The following is a 23552-nucleotide window of genomic DNA, read 5'->3' on the forward strand; positions in this document are numbered from 1 at the left end:
CGCCCTTCATCGTATCGATCCCAGTTCATGACACAGCTGGCCTTTATGCTTTCCTGTTCCTGTGATTAGTTTGTTTCTTGCTTTGGAATTTATAGCCGATTTGTTGTGTCGTATTCTACGCCAGGGGTCAACAATCTTTTTCACCTGTGGGCTGGTCCACCGTCCCTCAGACCATGTGGTGGGCTGGACTATATTTTGGGGGGGGGGGTGAATGAATTCCTATGCCCCACAAATAACCCAGAAATGCGTTTTAAATAAAAGGGCACATTCTACTCATGTAAAGACACGCTGATTCCCAGACCGTCCGCAGGCTGGATTGAGAAGGTGATTGGGCCACATCTGGCCCATGGGCCTTAGGTTGCCTACCCCTGTTCTACGCTGTTGCATTGTGATTAGCTGCCTTTGAGCACAATTGGACGGAGAGGCAAGTTTTTGTAGAAAAAAGAAATGTGACTTTCCATTTGTGACCATTTTTTTAAAGTTACAGGTAGGTAGCCGTGTTGGTCTGCCATAGTCAAAACAAAATAAAAAAATTCCTTCCAGTAGCACCTTAGAGACCAACTAAGTTTGTTCTTGGTATGAGCTTTCGTGTGCATGCACACTTCTTCAGATACACGAAAGCTCATATCAAGAACAAACTTAGTTGGTCTCTAAGGTGCTACCGGAAGGAACTTTTTATTTTTTATTTTGTTTTTTTAAGTCAGGGATGACCAATTAGCACTTGTTACAGGTGGGTAGCCCTGTTGGTCTGCCATAGTCGAAACAAAATAGTTTCAATTAGCACTTGTTTTAAAAGAAAATTGGGGATTCCCCAACTGTGTATATGTGGGGGCTCATTTTGAAATCTATGCAACCACCACGGGCACTGCAAAACACCCATTTCACAGAATGCTTTTGATGCTCAGAACTGCCTGCCCCCCCCCAATTAGGAAGGAAACACCCACACTTCCTTCCCTCAAAACAAAACACAGACAAAAAAAGCAAGCAGCACCCTCTCCCCCAAAGCAGGAACACCCACCATCACCAAACAGCCCAATACTCAATGTGGTATAGTAGCTAGAGCATCGAACTAGGCCCTGGGAGACCAGGGTTCAAATCTTGACTCGGGCATGAAGTTCAATGGGTGACCTTGGGCCAGTCGCTGCCTCTCAGCCTAACCTACCTCACATGGTTTTTGTTGCGATTCAATGAGGAGGTGGAATGACCTTGAGCTATTTGGAGAAAAAGAAACAAGCGGGTCCCAGACAATGCAGACTCGTTTATCAGACCCAGGCAGTTGATATCCTGGAAGCATCCTCTGAGGTGGACCAGATTGGAAGGAGCTCTTTGTTTTAATGGAGGTCGGAGGTCAGCCGCCCTTAAAAACTCTGTGGAAAAGTTGTACTTTATTACCAGTTCAACGTGTGTTAGTTCAGCGGGAATACAGTAATGCTATAATTTTTGGAGAGGGCTCAGCTGTCATAGGCCATATCAGGCCAGAATCAGTTATTCAGAACTCAAAGTATGAGTCAGACAATTGATGCCAATCCAGATTCATATTCCCACAAAACTGGAGGCTGTGTGTTGAATATTGAGTACATTGAGATAGATGCAATGTCCTTTCGGATACATATTTGACCCTTCTTCCTGCTAATGGAAAAATCTGTTTTTGTTTTGTTTTTTAAAATAGACACCTGTCTCTAAGCTTTCAGACATTCTGCCTTCCTTATTCCTTAGACTAGGGAGAGCTGCACCAAGCATATTTTAGTATCTGGATTAGTTTATGTAGTGCATATACAGTTTGAATAGCACATATGCAGAGTAAGGGCAGTAGCTCAGTGCTAAAGCATCTACCTTGCACACAAAACCTTCCAGGTCCAATCTCAGCCAAGTAGGACTGGCAAAGACCCCTGTCTGAAGCCATTGAGAAGCTGCTGCCAATCGGTGTAGGCGATACTGAAGTAGATGCACCAATGGTCAGGCAGTTTCCTGTGTTCCTTTTTGCTGTTAAGTGTGCATTGAAACTTGAATATGCTTCCTGCAGCCCTGTCCTGTTGCAGGGAGTCAGTGGTCAACCGCAGTGGGCAGGGCCACTGCAATACCTGGGTGTTAGGCACAAGGACTCACACCGGGGACTGTCACACAAACCAGGGACCTTGCAGTGTGTAGCTGAGGATGTGGTCCAGCCAGGGTTCGAAATTAGCAGGGTGCCATGCGCATTTTTCACCTAAAGATTCTCCATTTGCGAGCACCTCAAAAAAGTCTTGGTGCCATTTTTTTTTGCACCTGGCTGACACTCAAGGATTACTGAAATTATGTGCTTTGAAGCCTCGAAGTATATGTTAAGGATGGACAATACATGAAGGAGTTTAACAACAAAGAGTAGAGTGTTTTGATAACTGAAGTACGGTACCAATATTTTTATTGTAAACACCAAATTAAACATGTATTAACAATTTATGCTAAAAATGTGATATTAACAATTTGTCACTTATGTGAATTTCGTATTAGTTCATGCTTATCAAAATAATAAATAAAAAGTGTTGCTGAAACCCCCACTCCCACCCCAGTAGCAACTAGACCTTCTGTTTTGGCGCCCACAACCCAGGTCCTAGAAGCCATTTGGCTCCTAGCTTTTCTATACCAGTTTCTAACACTGGATCCAGCCTCTCCTCTGTTAGGGAGTCTCTGATAACTTATTCGGGGCCCTGCATTTGAGGACCAGGCACCTGGTTGGCCACTGTGAGAACAGGATGCTGGACTAGATGGGCCACTGGCCTGATCCATCAAGCTCTTCTTGTGTTCTTATATTCTTAGGCCACCATTCTCTGGCTCAGAGGATGTCCCCCCTGCAGTATCCCAGCTTCCACAGCCTCACAGAAGCCAAAAGCTACAAAATAAGGGGAGGACCTATTAAGTACCCAACCCATTCCTCCAGGATGGCAGAGCCTCCCATGCTCCAGGAAATTTTAGGAGCAGTGGAGGCCCTTGCACTGAGAATCTTCATTGCTCAGTTTGATGCTCCTGCACTGACTCTTGATGGAAGGCAAGGATTTTGGGTACACCCAGAGCAAGTGTGGCAGGAAATCTGTTCTCCTTGACAGCTGTTCTTGCACATATGCATAGCTATTCCCTCACCTTCTGCGATTTTCATGCTTCAGAGTATGGTCTGGGGATGCTGCTGCTGTCCTTTGTTTGACCAGTGTCGCCTCCAATCTCTTTGATTGCACATGATGTATCCCTGTGAGTGGTGCTCTCCATGTGGTTAGCATCTCTGGTGGCCTCCTTAGCTCACGAAAGTGGGGATTTCTTACTCCAGACTGGCTGATTCAAGACATTGTTAGACTCCCGGATGCTGGCATCACAATATTTCAGAAGTTGTCCCCCAATGCTAAACTCTTGACAAGCAAGCCCAGCTTTTCATTAGATGGCAGAAAAACAAATTCACCCTTTAAGTCAAGGATAGGGAATCTCAGACCTTGGAGCCAACTGTGGCACCCACGCCTCTCTGTCTGGCCCTTGGGAGTCTCCTCAGGCTGTGCCCTGTCCCCAGGCTGTGCCCCGTCCCCAGGCCCCATCCTTAAGAACATAAGGAGAACTTGATGGATCAGGCCAGTGGCCAACCAGATGCCTGCGGGAAACTCACAAGCAGAATTTGAGCACAACAGCAACTCTCCCCCCTCCTGTGGTTTCCAGCAACTGGCATTCAGAAGCATTACTGGCTTCTGTGGAGGCAGAGCATAGCCATTGTAACTAATAGCTGTTGATAGCCTTCTCTGCCATCAATTTGTCCAGTCCTCTTTTAAAACCATCCCAGTTGGTGGCCACCGCTGCCTCCTGCAGGAGCGAGTTCTGTAGTTTCCCTATGTGCCACATGAATAATCCTTCCTTGTATCTGTCCTGAACCTTCCAACATTCCGCTTCGTTGGATGTGCAAGAGTTCTAGCTTTATGAGAGAGGGAGATAAACGTTTCTGTATCCACCTTGGGCAAGATATGTCTATAAAATTATGCACGTCATGGAGGAGGTGGAGTTTACCTCCCTTTCCCATTTTTCTATTTCCTTGTTGCTGCAGACCTTTGACACTCACACTGAGTGTGTATATGTGTGTTCTTGGTTCCTTCCACCCATTTCAGCCTTGCAACAACCCTGTTGAATAGATTAGGTTGAGAAAGTGTGACTGGTTCAAAATCGCCTCTTGATCTTCAGGGCTGAGTAAGGTTCAAACCCACATCTCTATCTACTAGGCTGGGATTTCTCTCTAGTGCCTCTCCTACAGCTTCTCATCCTGCCCCATCCTCCCTGCTCCTCTCCCTCCTTTCCCAAGTTGAGTCATCTTGAACTTCTCAGGTTTCTGTGCATTAGGAAGAATGGTTTAGTTGCCCTTCTCAGTACTCCTTAGTTTTGGGAGCTAATAAAAACTGCAAGCAGCTTTGGGTGCGTGGGCATGCCAGAGATTTATAGGGTGGTATTAAGTTATTTCCCCCCTGTATAATCCTCTGTATCCCCTAGCTAAGAGCTCCTGGCTTCCATGGCAGGCATGGCACATTGCCCCCCTGGGCTGCTGCTGCTGCTGCTTCACAGCACTGCGGGGGGGGGGGGTGTTGTCTGGGGTGAAGAGAGTCACAGCATGGCTGCAAATAGTTTCTTTCTCAGTAGTAGTGATGGAATGTGGGAAGGGATGCAGAAGTATTTCCGTTCCTGACTTTCAGCTACTGCTGTGGTGCTAGGAAGACCTTTCCGACCGTAAGCACTATTGGATGGTGGAATGGACTCTCTCGGAAGCTGGTGGGCTCTCCTTCACTGAAGTTTTTTTAAAGAGAAGTTGCATGGCCGTCTGTCAGGGATGCTGCAGCTGTGATTCCTGCATTTGCAGAGGGTTGGGTTGGATGATCATTGAGGATCCCTTTCAAATTGACAAGGTGTTATGTAATCTCATCTCCTGGGGAGAGATAGAGGTGGTTCTTGTTTTCCTGTTATTTGATGATTTGTAAAGTGTGTTTGAGAGAGGGGGTGGGGAAACTGAAACAGCCTTTGCCAACTTGGTGCCTTTCAGAGGTTTTGGACTACAACTCCCATCAGCCAGCAACCTGTTCTCGCAGTGGCTAGCCTGATGCATCTGTGTAGGACAGAAGGCCACCATCACTTTCCCAGTTCATGTATCCCAGCAAACAGATTTCTGAGGCATCCTGCTTCTGACCCGAGATAGCCATAGCCTCCATGTATTTGCCCCCCCCTTTTGAAGCTGTCCAAGTTTATGGCCGTCACTGCCTCATGCAGGCGCAAGTCGCACAATTTGTGCTAGATGAAGAAGACGTTTCTTTTGTTTGTCCTGAACCGTACAAAGTTCAGCTGGGACCTAGTATTATGTCAGAGGCAGGAAAACCTATCTCTCTCTGCATACCATGCATAATTTTATACAGTTATCTCTCTCACACTCATACCCTATATTTCACATCTTTTTATCTAGACTAAAATAGCCCCATGTATTGTAACCTTTCCTGCTCCATCTCCTTGGACCATTTTGGTCAGCCTTTATCAGAACCTCTGCAATATCCTTTTTGAGGTGTGGTGACCAGATCTGTGCCCAGGTTTCAAGTGCGTTCACACTATAGAGTTGTGTAATGGCATTATTATCTTTTTTAATTCCAATCTGCTTCCGAATGATCCCTTAATTCACTGTGTTTATAGGTATTGCACGCTGGGTCGGCATCTTCTTCCAACTAGCTTTCAAACCTGATAGCTTTCAGGCCACCAGCCAGGCGAAAATGCTTGAGGGGGGGCTTGTCCACACTAAGGTCTTGTCCACAATTCCACTTGCCCTGTGCCTTGAAAGCACGGGGCTGAGCAGTTTTCCACTTGACCCACACTTTCTGGGCATGGGTCCGAGCGGTTTCCCCCTTGCCCTGCTCCCAGGGAAAAACCTCTTCAGTGCTAAATCGGAGCAAACATAAATCCAGATAAAACCCGAATTGCCATTTGCTCCGATTGAGCACTGAAGAGCGGTTTTCCCCAAGGGGAAACAGTGGAACCAGAGGAAGTGTGGATAAGCCCTCAGTCATGGTTTACTGAACTTTGGCATGGCATAACGTGTGAATTTTAATGGTTGATCTTTTATTGTCTTTTTAATATTTTGTTGGCAAGCCAGTCAGATGGGCAGCATATGTTGTTGTTATCAGAGCAATGAGAGAGGGAGAGAGGGAGCTCATGGCAGAGCAGGGTTTGGAGCCTGGGTCTCAGCAGCCAGAATCCAGTGCATCCTCGAGGCACTTGATGGTGGCAGTGGCAACCCTATATAAGAATATTTAAAACTTCTCCAGGCCATGAACAGCCGCACTGCCTGCCTGTTTCATGTAATTAACACACACTCTCTCTCTGCTTGAGATTAATCTGAAAAGGTCAGGGACGTGTCAGCGCTCACAATAGATGTTCCGATTGGCTGCTTTGATGAGAGGAGCCCATCCTTGAGGGAGGCACCCCAGCGAGCAAACGTGCCCACCCACACTGCAGGACCCGCTCTCTCACTTTCAGTCTCCTCTGTCTAGCTCTGCCGAAGAGCCTTGAACCAAGGGCAGAAGCAAGTGGCAGCGTGATGCGAGAGGGTGTGAGAGAGACCGAAAAGCTTCTGCTACATCACGCCTGTCTTGGCAGCAGTTTGCCTGTGCCTCCTGCTTTTCACAAACTGCTCCTTTTTATAGCTGCACTCTTTTCTCTCAATAGGCGCCAAAATATCACGGTGCCTGTGAAGCACATGGTGCTTTTATATATGGAGGTGGCCAATGTGGTGCCCTGCAGATGCTGATGGCGTTAGAGAACTTGCCAAGGTTTGGCTTTGGGAGTAACGATCATAACCTTTGCTCTGGTCACCGGTTAAAGTGCGTCTGTAGCAAAGGTTGAAGCTGGCATCTCTTTGGTCTGTGTTCTGTTCTAGCCGCAAGAGCAAAGTTCTGCAAAAATCCTAACATGCGTCACCTCGGGCTGCCAGTAAAAGCAAAACAACTGCTAGACAAACAGGTTTTAAAAGGGCAAGCCTGTTTTTTTAAAATCCTTGCAACTTCTGTAATTTTCCATTGTAGTTGACAAAGGGACTCACACGTTTGTTGTGCGTCAACTATTGTGTAAATATTTTTCACTTTGTGCAATGCTCAGAGCACCTATGGCACAGGTGGGTAAGGTGACTCTGCTCATCTGCATATCAGAAAAATAAAGTGATGCCGCTGATATACCAGCAATGGCAGGGATATGCCTTGTTTCTCCAAAGTTTGGTTTGTTTCCCCTCTGTCCTCGCCTCATGTCTTTGTAGCTTAGCAAGCAGCTAAAGTGGGCTGGCCAAACAAAACATGGTTAAGGAAGGCTGCTCATATCATCAAGCTATAGTTAAAACCAACCAAGGCCTGAAAGCCAATAACGAAACCTTGGCTTCAGATTGTGGCTTCAGATTGCAGCAAGCAAACCCCATATTTAGGCCATTGGGCACAATTTGGAGCCTCAAATAAACCATTGCTTTCATAAACCACGCCTTAGTGTTATGTCCGTGTCAGGCTATCAAGAGGGATTCTGATCCTGAACAGGGAGGTTCTGCTGTTGCCACTACCCAGACCTTTTGTGGTAAGGGAAGTGGCAACAGCAGAACTTCCCAGAATCAGAATGCAAATGTTGTCTGGATTCCTCGCTGTGAATACTCAATAAAGAGGCTGTCCGGGAGCAATCAAAGGCATGCTTGGAGTATTGGCTGGGAATTTGCATCCCTTCTCATTTAAGAGCAGACCTGCTGCTGGGTCAGAGCAATGTGGGTGCATCCAGTCCAGTATCTCATTTTCCACCACAGTGAGCACCCTCCCAGAAACATCCAGGAGACCCAGAAGCAGCCCATCCCTCTTCTGCTCCCCCATCTGGCACTCAGAACTCGGCTGCCTCACTAAGGCCATGTTTAGTAGCTGCGGCTGAAATGAGAGCTGCCTCAGTGGAGCCCAACAAATCTGTGTCACAAACTCTTATGGGGAGCTTCATGTGTATTATTATTTTTTTTGCTAAAAAAGGGGGCTCCTGTACCAAATTAGCCATAGGCCGCATTGCATAAATTAAGCCAATAGAGCCGATTTGCATATGCTTGCTTCTGTTAGTTATGGAGTCCAAATGGCTGTGCTGGCTGGGGCTGATGGGAGTAGCAGTCCACAAATCCAGAGCTCATTAGGTTGGCCAAGGTTGATTTCTTGGATTCTTCAAAGCTGGAGCCTTGCTGAGCCTCATCCTGCTTCAACTCTGGTTCTGGTATTCCCCCCCCCCCCCCCGAGGGTGGTGGTGGGGGAGCATCTCACAACAGCATCATTTGTTTGTGTGTAGAATGTGATGTACAGCCATTATGGCTTCTTAATGGACATTGTTGTAAGGAGGCCAGCAACAATTATCGATCCTCAGTGACTGAGAAGATGCATAATTAAAGCCAGCTTTAATTGGGAAGTCTTTCTGATGTTGCTTGAGGGATGGACTTACAGTTGGATTGAACCAGCAGTGGTCTTACATTACAGTGGTACCTCGGGTTAAGAACTTAATTCGTTCTGGAGGTCCGTTCTTAACCTGAAACTGTTCTTAACCTGAAGCACCACTTTAGCTAATGGGGCCTCCCGCTGCCAGGCCACTGGAGCACAATTTCTGTTCTCATCCTGAAGCAAAGTTCTTAACCTGAGGTACTATTTCTGGGTTAGCGGAGTATGTAACCTGAAGCATATGTAACCCGAGGTACCACTGTACTTGAGTATCTTTGCTGTGCAGAAACCTGATCTTAAGTACACCCTCAGACAAATGGTAAAAACCTCTCTGCCCCCTAGCCCCCAGCCTGGGAACAGACCATCTCAGGAAGCTCTTTCTCCCATACAAACAAGCCCAGCAGCTTGGCTCCACTTCTGAGGCTCAGCTCTGGGTTCCCCACCCACCTCCACTGTCATAAATGTAGGTTCCTTGAGGCAAGGACTTTTCAGCTGTGATCCCCAATATCCAGAACAACTTCACCTTTACTGCTGCATATATTCTAGTAGTCTCTTTCAATCAGAATTGTTGCTGCTTTCTTTCATTGTCCACTGATTTCTTTTTTGGACTGTAAGCTACCTTGAATAGAAAGGTGGGCTACAAATTTTGAAGAGTAGTAGTAGCAGCAGCAGCAGTAACAACAACAACAACAATAATAATGGTAAACCCTGGTTAAGACAGGAGAGTTTGGAAGCCTTTGTGAGAAAGGTGCACTGTGGATATTTGTGTTCAATTTTTATTTTGTTTAATAGTGAGATTTATTACCTGCCCTTCACCCAGGGGGAGTTATGCAATATAAAAATACAAGTAAACCTACAATGGAATTGCAATGAAACATAAGCAGCAGCAAAGCAATATGATACAGTCAAGAGAGCGAATCGATCAAAACCCTCACCTCACCCTTTCATAAGCCTGAGCAAAAAGGTGCATATTGACCAGCCTAAGAAAATTTTGCAGCATTGGTGCAGCCTTGGAGGGGAGCACAATCTGCAACTTAGGGCCTCCGTGTTGGGTTCCGATCCAGTGCTGGAACCCCCAGGGAAGGCAGCAAAGCTGGTTGTAAGGTTGGTCGTGAGAACTTAAGAAGAGCCTGGAGGCAGTCTTTCAGGTATTTGGGGTCTTTCAACACTAACATGAGCACCTTGAATTGGGCCTGGAAACAAACAGGCAACCAGTGCAGCTCTTTTAAAACAAGGATTACCGTATTTTTTGCTCCATAAGACGCACTTTTTTCCTCCTAAAAAGTAAGGGGAAATACCTGTGCGTCTTATGGAGCGAATGGTGGTCCCTGGAGCTGAATTGCCCAGGGGCCAAAAGCAGATTGTGCTTTTTATTTTACAAAGAGAAAAGGGAGTGTTGAAAGGACCCGCTCAGCAGCTGATCAGCAAGAGATCGGGAGAGAGATAAGAGTCCCCGCTCCCTTTCAGCCCCGCCCTCCTTTGTTGAATGTGCTGCAGAGGGAGGTTGTTTGTTTCCCCAGGACATGTGACTGGCTGATTAGATTATCTGTCTGGAAACAGTAGAAATGGCTCCCTTTCCTCAAGATTTTTCAGAAATGTGAGTTAAACCCCATAAAAATGGGGCTTTTCCTCTTTGCTTTTCCCCCTTTGCAAAAGGAGCTTTGCTTTTCCCCCTTTGCAAAAAAAGCTGCAAAACCTTTAGCTGATCCTCAAAAAAGGCCTTTTGCCTTTGCAAAAACAGCAGCAAAACCTTTAGCTGATCCTCCAAAAAAAACAAACCCAAACCCCAGGGCTTTTGCCTTTGCAAAAAAAGCTGCAAAACCTTTAGCTGATCCTCAAAAAAGGCCTTTTGCCTTTGCAAAAACAGCAGCAAAACCTTTAGCTGATCCTCCAAAAAACAACAACCCCCAAACCCCAGGGCTTTTCCCTTTGCAAAAAAAGCTGCAAAACTTTTAGCTGATTCTCAAAAAAGGCCTTTTGCCTTTGCAAAAACAGCAGCAAAACCTTTAGCTGATCCTCCCAAAAAAAAACCCCCAAACCCCAGGGCTTTTCCCTTTGCAAAAAAGCTGCAAAACTTTTAGCTGATCCTGAAAAACAAAACAAAAAACAAAACAAAACAGGGCTTTTAGAGGAGGAAAACCAGAAAAATATTTTTTCCTTGTTTCCTCCTCTAAAAATGAGGTGCGCCCTATGGTCCGGAGCGTCCTATGGAGCGAAAAATACGGTATATGAGATCTAAACAGAACCCCAGCTAGCAATTTAGCTGTTGCATTTTGGCTCAGTTGAAGTTTCCAAGTTGTCTTCAAGGGCAGCCCCACAAGGAGTGGATTGCAGTAGTTTTTTTTTACCAGCTTGGGCCGATTCTTCAGCTGCAGCCCTAAGCCAAATCTCACCTTAAGGAAACATGCGTCCATTAACAGCCACACTGGACTGCTGTGGTGCGCTGTATATGAGGCTGCCCTGAGAGGTTGCCTTGAAGCTCCAGTTGCTACAAAATGGAGCTGCAGGAATGTGCTTAGGAACTCCTCTGCCCCCCACTGGCTCGGAAGGATCGACCGCTAGCAATCCCAGCTGTTTGGCCCATTTTCTGACCAGGCAGCCACTGCTTTAATAGCAACAATGAAATGGCAAGCAGATTTTTTTAAAAAGATCATCAGACAAATGCTTTGGTGGTGGGACTGAAGGAAGGAAGGAATTGTCGGCCTGTTTTTAAGGAGGGAGATATATTAAGGTATGCACATAAAACCCCAGAACCCTGTATCCCAACTCCTCTTTGCGAACTCCAGGGCACCATTTGGAGGTTGCCTGTGAATGCACTGGCTGGCTGCCCTGCCTCTTGGCTGCCGGCGACAGGCAGTTCCATTTGCCAAAGACAGATTGAGGCCACTTTGGGGTGGGGGGAAATGTACTCTTTCAGGATGCAAGGAGGATGGTTACGGGTTCAGAAGAGGACCCAGGGAGTTGGGACATCTGGATGATATTTCTGGATGCCTGCCCCCTGTCAGGAAAGGAGACTGGGGGTGGGGGTGGGAAAAACACTCGATTTTTCAGTACACGCAAAACTTGAATCTTTCTCTGTCCCTGCATGCCCTTAAGAACATAAGAATATGGCAAGAGTCTGCTGGATCAGGCCAATGGCCCAAGACCTGCATACAAGAGCCCTCTTCCCTCCTGTTGTTTCCAGCAACTCGCATTCAGAAGCGTTACTGGCTGGGACCATGGATGTAGAGCATAGCCCTCGGGGCTATTAGTCATCAATAGCCTTCTCCTTCACAGAAAATTGGAGGTGGGAGACCCCCAACAAGGGGCATAACCAATATCCAATCAGCACAGCACATTTGGTTAGGGTGGGCACCAAGGGAGTTTTGTTTTGTTTTGTTTTGTTTTAAAGGTGAACTCAGCCATAAAAGACTTTTAAAAAAAATCCCCAGACTAAAGAAACTAAAACTTAACTAAATTTATTTTTCTACATAACGAACCATGTTAACTTAAGAAATGAAACACAGAATACCAAATGTTTGCTCAGGTGATATAACCAGACATATACAAAGATACAGTCAATTTTCACGATCTTTATCTTTCAACGAATAATGGGTTAACTCAAATTGACCAAAACAGATTAAGGTTTCTTCATCTTCGAGTATGCTGGAGAATTAGTCGGCGCTCAGCGGGTGTTATGGACTTATATTCCTCAATAGCATCATTGTGATTAACCAATGAAGCCAATTCCTGTTCAATGTACAGAATCACGAATGAAGGGGAAAGGGGGAGGGGGATGACGAGACAAGCAAACAAGGAAAAGAGGAGAGGTAAAAGAGGCCAAAAGCTAACAAAACAACTACAACGAGACTGATCAAGAAGCCAAAACAGGATATTTTCCCTGCAGAGAAAAAGACTAGTGCCAAGCTGACCAGAGACAGGGAAGATCTGGAGGGTCGAGGGTGGAATGGCGCTGCCTTCCTTCTTGATTGTGCACCACAAAAACAGTCCCTCAGCCCCAAAGATATCTCTTCACAAAAGGTGATGAAAGGAGCTCTGGCAAAGGCAGAGCCATGAGGCAGACGCAAAAAGGTCTGTCCTGAAAGAGAGTGTGGTGCAGTGGTTAGAACTGGGAGACTAGGATTCTAGTCTCACTTGGCCACGGAGCTCGCTGGGGGACTTCTGACCAGTCACTGCCTCTCAGCCTAGCCGACTTCACAGGGGTTGTTGCAAGGATAAAATGGAGGATACTATGTACACCACCTTGAGCTCTTTGGAGGATATAAGTGACATACATGTGGAGGGAAAACTTAAACACGTTGCAGAGTTCCCAAAAATAGACTAGAGGCAATTGTACTTCATCCAGCAGAGCTTTTACTCATGCTGAAGGCAAATGAGCATAATGGTCACCAAATCCAATACAATCAGGATTGGCACAGTCCATAAGAAATCTAGTTGCAACAGACTTATTTGCCTTCAGCACAAGTAAAAGCTCTGCTGGATGAAATATTGCCTCTGGTCTATTTTTGGGAACTCTGCTGAACTCTGCAACGTGTTTAAGTTTTTCCTCCACGCGTATGACAATAAGGTGGGGTATAAATGTAATAGGTAAATAAATATCTGCACAAGACACAAAATGCCTAAGGAATTACGCCAAGCTTCACACACTCTGACTCTCTCCTTCCCTCCCTTTTCAGTGTGGACCTCGTCCATGCCCAAATCCACATCTCTGAGGGGAAGAGCCTTCCTGACCTGGGCCTCAAACAGGACAACGTGCGGATCAATGGATGTGCCATTCAGTGCCGAGTGACCACCGAGGACCCTTCCCGTGGTTTCCAGCCTGACACAGGCCGAATTGAGGTAGGATGAGCTCCTGCTGCTGGCTTCCATACCCCCCCCCTCAAATCCTTCTGCTTCTAATATTTTTGACCCCTGGGCCAACCATTTCCTATGATCTATGGAATGGTTCTCTCCTACCACCCACTGGATTGTAACTTTGGGTGGGTTCCTGGTTTGTGTAGGCTTGTGTGCTGTCTGGGGAAGCTGGAATATCAGTAAGTCTGTTTGAAGAAGTATCTCAGTGACGTCCTGTTTACGCTGGAAATCTTAAATGGGAATGCAAGCAGGAATCTGCTTGAGTGTAAATCATCAAAAAAAAAAAGGAGGGTTAGAAAATCAAGACAAACATCCCTAAAGATCCACATTGACAGTAAAGGGGGGGGGGAGAACCAGAACAGAACTGTGTTCTGTTGAAATGGCAATCTCCACCTCAGTAAGCATGGATGGAAGATTAATTAGTTTGCCTATGAGAGGCTACATGGTCTATTCCAAATCAGTAGGAATCTACGTGAAATGTCTTGGTTGCTACCAGCTTCAAACTGGTGGACACATTTTTCCATGGTCATTGTCAACACTGATCTGTAGCTGTAGAACAGCTTTCACCAACCTTTGCCGTAGCCATGCTTGTTGGGCTGATGGCTGTTTTAGTCTGAAACACCTGCAGGGTGCGAGGTCCGTGAATCCTAGTCTAGATATTATATGTTCATGTTGTGTGTATGTGTGTTATACCTAACAAGAGACGCGGGTGGCACTGTGATCTAAACCACTGAGCCTCTTGGGCTTGCTGATCAGAAGTTCGGCGGTTCGAATCCGCATGATAGGGTGAGCTCCTGTTGCTCTTTCCCAGCTTCTGCCAACCTAGCAGTTTGAAAGCATACCAGCACGAGTAGATAAAGAGTTACCGCTGCGACAGGAAGGTAAATGGCATTTTCTGTGTGCTCTGGTTTCTGTCACAGTGTTCTATTGTGCCAGAAGCGGTTTAGTCATGCTGGCCACATGACCCGGAAAGCTGACTGTGGACAAACGCAGGCTCCCCAAAGACGTCTCCAAGATCAGCAGGCTGTTCTGCCATTTTCCTTTCCACTTTCATGCTTTCACTTGTTTGCCTGCCATTGAAATGCATCATTCCATGATTGCTGTGTGTCTGTGTGTGCCATGAGCAGCAGTATTGGAGGGAAATACCATTCAGTACCTCAATAGATTATAGCAGTCAAACTCCTCTCTTTGCTGCATGTGTGGAGTTGGACTGAAATGAGATTTTCCAGAGACTGGGGCTATCACTGAATGTGGGCATCCCACTTTTTCTCCCTGCAACACCAAGTAAATGATGATGTCAAAACATTACAGATTTCCCCACCTCCCACTACATTTCATTGGCTACCATTTGCATGTGTGCATTGAACTCATGACAAAATGAATCACTGGCTCCATCCATTTTTGTTTGTTTTGTTTTGTTTTGTGTTTGTCTACTTGACCATAAGTGGGCAAAGAGATAGACTGGTATCTATTGATAGATCTCTAGGTGATTTGCAGAAGGGTTTTTGCTTTCCTGCTTCCTAGTTATTTAAAAACTTGACACCAAAATGACTTTTCCTCCAACCTAAACTTGATAGTTACGGTAATCCAGAGTGGACTTTTGTGTGAAAGGATGGTGAACTCAGTTTCAGTTTTGCTGCTGAAAAACAATTTCCCGGTCTCGGAATGGGCTCTTCTTTAATTCTATCCGCACTCTTTTCACCCCTGGCTCTGGTTGGTATATCTTGGGATTCCAGTTAAAAGCAAAGTATATCTGATAAACCTTCCCAGCCCTGCACTAGATGCTATCATGGAAAAGAATTTCCAGAGAAGTAGCCATTTTAGTTTGTTGGTGGTAAAAACAACAAAGAGCCTTACAGCACCTTAAAGACTAACAGACGTTGTACTGTATTAAAGATTATGCCATTATACAATCAACTCAGGATTGCACTACATGCATCTGATGAAGCAGATTCAATCATTGGAGAAGGGGTGAAGTGTTGTGAGATTGGAGACTGGCAAATGTCCCAGTGGGTAACGAGAATCAGATGCACATATGAGAGACTTCTGGCTTAACAGCTGGTACATGTGAAATAGCTATAGTGGTTTTAATAGACCACTGTCTAAGCTGGAGTCAGCGCTGTCGTGCAAAAAGGCTAGTTTTATTCTAGGGTTGCGTCAACACAAATTTAGTGTCCAGATTGCAGGAAGTAATAGCATCACCCTGTTCTACCTCACCTGGAACACTGTGTCCAGTTAATAAAGGATATTGGCAAAGCAGGAAAAATGTTTTTTGGTAGCTGTGAATAAGGCAAATTCCATGCTAGGGATACCCTCTTCCTCTACCTTTAAGGTGTGGAGGATAGTAGCTGCTAGTTATGATGGCTTTATTGGCATTCAAGACCTGGGCTGCTGTGAGAAGCAGGATGCCGGACTAAACTTTATTCTGATCCAGCTGAGCTGCTCATACATTCCCTCTAGCGACACCCATTTCCAGGTTCCACACCTGGAGATATTCTTGTGAGCAAAACTACTTGCCATTTCTTGTTGTAACAAGGGAGGTTGTTTGGAAGCATTCTAAGAAAGTGGAAGCACATATTTGCATTAACGGGCTTTGATATACCTCTCCCTGGGAACATTGCAAAAAGCTATTACAGAAATGAGAACCGAGTATCCAAATTTAGCAGTCAAAACCCCAAGGCCTTGGGGATGCCAAATGACAGAAATTGTCCCATCTGTTCTTTCTGCTGAAATCTTGCCCAACTTATTAGCAAAGGCAGCCGTAGAAGAGTGGAATTAGATCAAAACTTCATTAAATTCATTGCTTACCAAAAAGAAAAAAGATCCCAGACTGTACCAAGGTGTGTTTTGTTTTGTTTTCAGAATTGATATACTGCGTCCTTGATATTGAAAATGAATCACCCCCCCTCCAGAACTTTCCAGCAGTGGCTGAGAGTGCTTTTAATATATCATAAATGCACTTTATACAACACTCCCATGACACTTCAGATGCACAGAGGGAAGCCATTCAAACATTTTAAAATGGAGAAATTGTAGAGAAAGAAGGCAAGGCACCTTGGAATGAAGCAGCGATTCTGAGAAAGCTGCCTATGAAGCAGAATCATAATGATTTGGTCTTTAAAGGGTGGAGGGGAAGGAACAGAGCATGGGTTCCAGAGGCTGCCATATATAGAACAGGCTTCACCAATGTGGTAGCTCCCAGATGTTTTGTATTACAATAAAAACTATTAAAAGGTTAAAAACAGGCATCAGTTAACCATTGTGGAAGGATGTATTCTTAATCGCCTACATAGACCTGGTGGAATGGAAGAGTTTTCAGCAGGCAGCGTTTAAAAGTTGAAACTGAACTCACCTGCTGAATCTCTATTGGCGGAGAGTTCCCCAGGACCGGACAAATGATAACGAAGGCTCTTGTTTCTTGTTACTGTCAAATGAGCCTCGTCAACTCGAGGAATGACTCACTATGAAGAAAGGTTACAGCATTTGGGACTTTTTAGTTCAGAGAAAGGACGAGTAAGATGTGACATGATCAAAGTTTACAGAATTATGCCCAGCATGGATAGAGAAAAGTTTTTCCTGCCTCTTTTATCATAATGCTAGAACTTGTGAACATGCAGGACAGATAAAAGAAAGGACTTGTTCACGCAGAGCATAGCCAAACTATAGAACCCCCACAAGAGGCAGAGATGGCCACCAGCTTGGATGGCTTTAAAAGAGGATTGGACAAATTCCTGGAGGAGGGGGCTCTGGGTGGCTCCTATCCATGATGGCTCTGTTCTACCCCCACAGCTTGAAACTACAGGGGGGAAAGAGTGCTTGCTCTCTTACGCTCGAATCCTGCTTGTGAGTTTCCTATTGAGACATCTGGGTGGCCACTTTAAGAGCAGGATTGTAGAGTAAATGGGCCATTTGCCTGATCCAGCAGCCTCTTCTTACATTCCTATGTAAAGCAGCTCTACCCCTGACGTATGGCATCTCTCAACACAGTTCTCTATGTGCAGAGATTTTTTTTTTCTTTTTTACGGATTTCTTTATTTTTTTCCTTTTTCGTGATTTCTCCCTTCCCAACCCCCACAAACACTCAGACTTTCCTTGCTGTTTGGAGGAATGCAGCCCAGACAACGTGCATAACAGTGAATATAATTTATTTATTATCTCATCTGCTGTCTGCAGGATGTCAGCCTTATTTGCGGTGGTTTGAGGAGTTAATTGATCCTCAGTGGGATGTTCTAATGTGGAGCGTGCATGTGTGTGTGTGCACATTTGCAGATCATCTGCTTCCATTTCCATCCCGACTGTTTAACTTTCTTGGTTTTAAATCCTCAAGGGGCTCCTGCGGTTCATAAGAGTGGGTTCTCCCCCTCCCCCATTCTACTTGGCTGTCAGTCTTTTAATTTCAATTGCCCAGCATGGCAGCTGGTCCTCAGAATTCCATGTCTCCTTTCCTTAATGGTGCGAACTGTTCTTGCCAATCAAATTTAACTAGCAAAGCTCCATGGCAAGGGTGTTACCCAGGCGACCACTCTCAGGGCATTCCCCCTTAACTCCTCGGCTCCATTGGCAGAGCGCAGGCTCATGCAGCGGGCGGACGAAGCAAACTTCGGCATGCACTAGCCGTCCTCATTAATAGGAAACAAAGTGGCCTTCATTATCTGGAAGGAGCAAGAGCTCTGGATGTTTTCTGATGCCTTATTTTGCGCCTAATCAATTTGCCAATTGCCAGCATAGGTATCCTCCATTTAGCTAGCAATTAGCCCCTGCGAGAAAAGCACTTTCCCCTCTGAGCTGTGACCGCATTTGGAATACTGTGTACCGTTCTGGTCGCCTCACCTCAAGAAGGATGTTGTAGAGTTGGAAAAGATTCAGGAAAAGAGGAAGCCAAAATGACCAAGGGGATGAAGCGACTCCCCCAGGAGGAATGATTGCAGCGCTGGGGACTTTTTAGTTTAGAGAGAAGGCGAGTGTTCATGTGATAGGAGTTATGCATGGCGTGGAGAAAATTGACAGAGAAAAGTTTGTCTCCCTCTCTCATAACTCTGGGACTAACATCTTATGGAGCTGCATGTTGGAAGATCCTGGACAGATAAAAGAAAGTCATATTTCATGCAGTGCATCGTTAAACTATGGAACTCCCTCCCACCAACTTGGATAGTTTAGAAAGAGGATTAGAATAAATTCACTGAGAATGCGTCAATCAATGGCAACTAGCCAAAATGGCTCTGCTGTGCCTCCACAGGCAGAGGCAGAAATTCTTTGGAATACCAAAACAAAATAAAAAATTAAAAAAAATTATTCCAGTAGCACCTTAGAGACCAACTAAGTTTGTTCTTGGTATGAGCTTTCGTGTGTATCTGAAGAAGTGTGCATGCACACGAAAGCTCATACCAAGAACAAACTTAGTTGGTCTCTAAGGTGCTACTGGAAGAAATTTTTTATTTTGTTTTGACTATGGCAGACTAACACAGCTACCTACCTGTAACTGGAACTTTGGAATACCAGTTACTGGAAGCTGCAGGAGGGGAGCTTGGGTCCTGCTTGTGAGTTTCCCACAATGAGCAACTGGTTGGCCACTGTGGGAACAGGATGCCTGACTGGATGGGTCGTTGCCCTGATCCAGCACGCTATTCTTATGCTCTTTGTGAGCACCACCTGTACCTAAACTAGTCAATATTTACTTTGCACTAGGCACCCAAGAGCTGGACATAGAAATAAAGAAAGCTTCCTTATACAGAGTCAGACCGCCAGTCTATTTAGCTCAGTGACTAGCCACAGCTCACAAGCTGCTTGGCAACTCATCCGCATTGGACCAAATTCGGGAAAGAACTAAAGTTTAGCACTCTTCAAGATGCATGGAAATGGGCCTGACATAAGATACCCTTGGAATCCATAGGTATGCCAAATGAGGGGGAAATGTACCAAGTTACATTTCGCTAATATTTAACGCAATATAAATTAGCGGCGAACCTATAAATCAGCTGATGCAAAATGTTGGGGATGTGATAGAGCACCGGCAGATTTTACACACAGCTCCTGCACAGTAAGACGTTTCAGAGTTATAATAATAATAATAATTTATTATTTGTACCCCGCCCATCTGGCTGGGTCTCCCCAGCCACTCTGGGCAGCTTCCACCAAACATTAAAATACATTTAAAATATCACAGTTTAAAAACTTCCCTAAACAGGGCTGCCTTCAGGTATGGGTGGCAAGGAGTCAAAGAATGAATGGTGGGGTTTGCCAAGAGAACCAGTTCGACTTCTGAATGAACCTGAAGGGTAGAAGAGAAAACAATAGTGTGGAATCTGAGACAGATTGGTGATCTGTTGCTAAAACTTGCACAAGTGGATGAAGAGAGAAGCATGGCTGTGTGCAACAGAATGCAGGGATGGCCTATCTTGTGACAGAGCCTCGTTCTTAATGAGATGGCAGGTTTGTATCTGTCTGCACCACTTCAGAGTGGAGGCGGAGGCTGACAGGACTCTTCTGTGCAAACACACACAAAAGTCCCTGCTCTGTCCTCAAATCCTGCTTGCTGGTTTCCCAAAGCCATCTGGTCAGTCACTGTGAGAACAGGATGCTGGACGATGGGCCATGGGCCTGATCCTGCAAGGCTCTTCTTGGGTTCTCATGTCCATCTAGCTCAGTATTGTCAACACTGACTGCCAGAGGCTCTCTGGGGCTTCAGACAGAGGTTGTCTCCAAGGCCTGCATTGAAATGCCACCAGGGTTTGAACCTGAGGCCTTCTGTCCGCTTAGCAGATGCTCTGGCCACTGGGCTGTGCCCCTGACACCATCATTATACAGTGGTACCTCGGGTTAAGTATCAATTCGTTCTGGAGGTCCATTCTTAACCTGAAGCACCACTTTAGCTAATTGGACCTCCTGCTGCCGCTGCGCCGCCAGAGCGTGATTTCTGTTCTTAAGCGGAGTTCTTAACCTGAAGCATACTTAACCTGAAGCGTACTTAACCCGAGGTACCACTGTATATCTTTAGGTGCCTTGCAAAATCCTTCCTCTATAAACCAGGCCTTTAACTATCTGTGGCCTTCTAGAAATAGGTGGGATGTTTTAAATGTACCCTGCCTCCCACTTGGTTTTAATATATCTATGTGGGGTTTTTGTTTGTTTATTTGGCTGTAGGTCACTTTAATTTGCCTTGGGCAAGATAAAGTGACTAACAAATTTAATTAATAATAATAATAATGTTTCCCAGACATTGCAACTACACCAGATTTTCAGCTACTATCATGATCTCCCCGCCTGCTGTTCGTTATGATCTCTCCAGCATTTGATTTCTAAGAGTCTCCGTAACTTGGCTTCCAAACATTGGATCCCAGCGCCGCTGGCTTCCTTCTCTGAGGCTCCGCAGCCACTGAGCGTATGTCTCGCCATGTGCCTGGTGCCGCCGTGAGGAGCTTTCCAGACAAAAGGCAGGCGTTTTTCAATTACCGCTCTCTGCTTGGGAAGGCGCCGGAGCAGCAGCCCTGATTATTCCCTCCCTGATCTGTTTCCGACGCTCAAAATGCAAAGAGGGCAAGGGAAGCCGTCCCCGACTTGGCATCCGCTTGGAGAAAAGCTTTCCGCTTTGCAGAAAAGGGTGGGTTGGGTGGTTATTAGAAAGCCAAAAATATGCCGTCTGCATGGGCTCGCTGGTCCTGGCGGGCCTGTGCTGGATCAGGTGAAAAACTACCCAGTCCTCCTGGGCTTTTTGCACAAATGAGATAAGGCTCCCTCCTCCCCGCCAAGCCCTGTGGCTTATGAAGAAGCCAAGAGTGAGCAGGCCGGATTGGGTGGGAGGTGAGGGGACAGTTGGTAGGTTACACATGAACGTAAGAACTGTCCTATCCACCGGCACCAGGTATAGGGGGTGCTAGGGGCTCAATATTTTGACCTGCGGGCCAGCCCCCCCCCCATATTGAGGGGGCCGACATACCCTGTCACCATCAGGTGCCTTCTGGGCACCCCAACCCCCACCCGATGAGCGAGGGCAAAGATTGCCCTCCAGGCGTCCTGCCTCCCTGGCGCATGCTGTGAGGAGAAGGAGGCCTCCTTCTCCCCACCACATATCCCACTGGGGCGGATGAATCACATGACATCACGTAACATGTCATGTGATGGCCCTGCCCTCCATTGTGGGAGGCAAGTTGGCGCCTTTGGCCTTATTCCAAGTTAGGTTCATCTAGCTCTGTACTTGCACCAGGGGTGAGGGCTGCATGCCTTTGTGGGCAACCTTCCAGAGGCCACATGCCACTGGTGGGCAGAGGCAGAGGAAAATGTGGACAGAGAGCTGTAGTTTGTTACAGGTGCTGAGAGTTGCTTCTCCTCCTTCCCCTCACAGAGCAACAATTCCCGGAGCGGTTTAACAAGCCCTCTTCATGGGGGACTCTGGGAATAGCGAGTCTCCTAACAACTTTCAGCACCTCTTAACAGCCTACAGCTCCCAGAATCCCTTGGGGGAAGCTGTTTAAAGTGGTATCACAGGCTCTAAACGTATAGTCTGAATGTGGCCCAAAGGACTGGCGATCCCATGGGCTCTGGGTGGGCGGCAACTCCTCTGAAAGCTGGTGCCACCCTGGTCTCCCTATAGATAGAAATCTAGTAAGGAAATCATAGGTAAATAAATAAATACTTTTGAAAAAAGAGGCAGTAAATGTAAGGTGATTAGCTGCTGTTTGTTTGTTTGTTGATTTGTTTGTTGTTTTGCATGATGAGGTGCTGTAGCTGCCTCTCCCGCCTGTCTTGGTTAGGCTGTGGCACCTGTGCATCCTGAAATGGCAACACTTGACCAAATTATGTAAAGAAAGGTTCTCCATTTGCCTCTTCCGTGTTCTCCTCAGTTGTTCTTGTGCTTTACACAGACAAGCTGAGGAAAGGCGGCCATGACAGGTCTGTCAACAGTGACAAAAATGGTTCTGAAGAGTTCCCCCTTCCCCTTCAAATGGGGACGATAGGGGATGGATTTCACAATGTGTGAAAGACGGAAGGTCAGAGAGGCATGTTGGAAGAAAGAAGGACGAAAGCAGAATCCTTAAGCCTTGCATAAAGTATGCAAACTGTTCCTAAGTTCATTTAATTTTCATATTCCAGAGCCAGTGTGGTGTCGTGTTTTAAGAGTGTCAGACCAGGACCTGGGAGAGATCAGGCTTCAAATCCCTACTTGGGCCACGGTGCTCACTGGGGCAGTCATTGCCTCTCAGCCTAACCTACCTCACAGGGTTGTTAGTGGGGTTAATTAAGGAGGGGGAGGACCATTTACATCACCTTGAGCTCGTTGGAGAAAAAGGTGGGATAGCTTGTGCACTTGTTGGGGATATATTGGACATCTCGTCTAGGATTAGAGTAAAAGGTGAGTGAGTGAGAGAGAGAGAGAGAGAGAGCGCACTCTTGTGCTCAGGTCCTGCTTAAGGGTTTCCCACAGGCATCTGGTTGGCCACTGTGAGAACAGGATGCTGGACTGATCCAGCCAGTGTGGTGTAGTGGTTAAGAGCGGTAGACCCGTAATCTGGGGAACCGGGTTTGCGTCTCCGCTCCTCCACATGCAGCTGCTGGGTGACCTTGGGCCAGTCACACTTCTCTGAAGTCTCTCAGCCCCACTCACCTCACAGAATGTTTGTTGTTGGGGAGGAAGGGAAAGGAGATTGTGAGCCGCTTTGAGACTCCTTCGGGTAGTGAAAAGCGGGATATCAAATCCAAACTCTTCTTCTTCTTCTTCTTCTTCTTCTTCTTCTTCTTCTTCTTCTTCTTCTTCTTCGAAACCAGGAGTGGGTTTTTGTGTGACAAAACTTCAAGATCAGTTCTAGTCCTGAAAACAAACCCCTTTGCTAAGCCTACATTCAGAGGCACCGCCTCCTTAATTCAACAAGGATCCTCACTTTCCCTTCACCAAACCATGTGGCTCCAGGTGGTGAATCTTGGGGTTCCAGTAAAAAACAAAAATGTTTCAAATTGGATCCCACAAGCCTGAGGGCTGCCCGCACCAAACACCCTGTTGTGGACAACCACTTGCATCAGTCCCATTCAACAGGTGACACTGGGGCTGATGGGAGATGTAGACCTAAAGATATGGCAGGCTGGTGATGGCCAAGCTAAAAGGATGCTTGAAAATGTCGCCAATGCATTTACACACCATGTAAACATTCCACAGACAGTTCTGTGCAAGTCACCTTGGGAGGGACAGGAGGTGGGTTTAATTCACAAAAAGGCTGGATGATAACTCTTTACTGAAGCTCATTC

The 23552-nt window shown here is 46.2% G+C and overlaps 1 protein-coding gene across 3 annotated transcripts in view; it reads left to right on the forward strand.

The window, feature by feature from the left end:
* The window catches only part of PC (pyruvate carboxylase), a 252297-nt gene that overhangs the window by 114630 nt on the left and 114115 nt on the right, over positions 1-23552 (forward strand). For all 3 annotated transcript variants that reach the window (XM_033174390.1, XM_033174391.1, XM_033174389.1), the window contains one exon: positions 13142-13304. In XM_033174390.1, the coding sequence (XP_033030281.1) occupies positions 13142-13304 (163 nt within the window). The remainder of the gene's footprint in view (positions 1-13141; positions 13305-23552) is intronic.

Source organism: Lacerta agilis, chromosome 17, assembly GCF_009819535.1.
Source record: "Lacerta agilis isolate rLacAgi1 chromosome 17, rLacAgi1.pri, whole genome shotgun sequence".
Taxonomy (NCBI): domain Eukaryota; kingdom Metazoa; phylum Chordata; class Lepidosauria; order Squamata; family Lacertidae; genus Lacerta; species Lacerta agilis.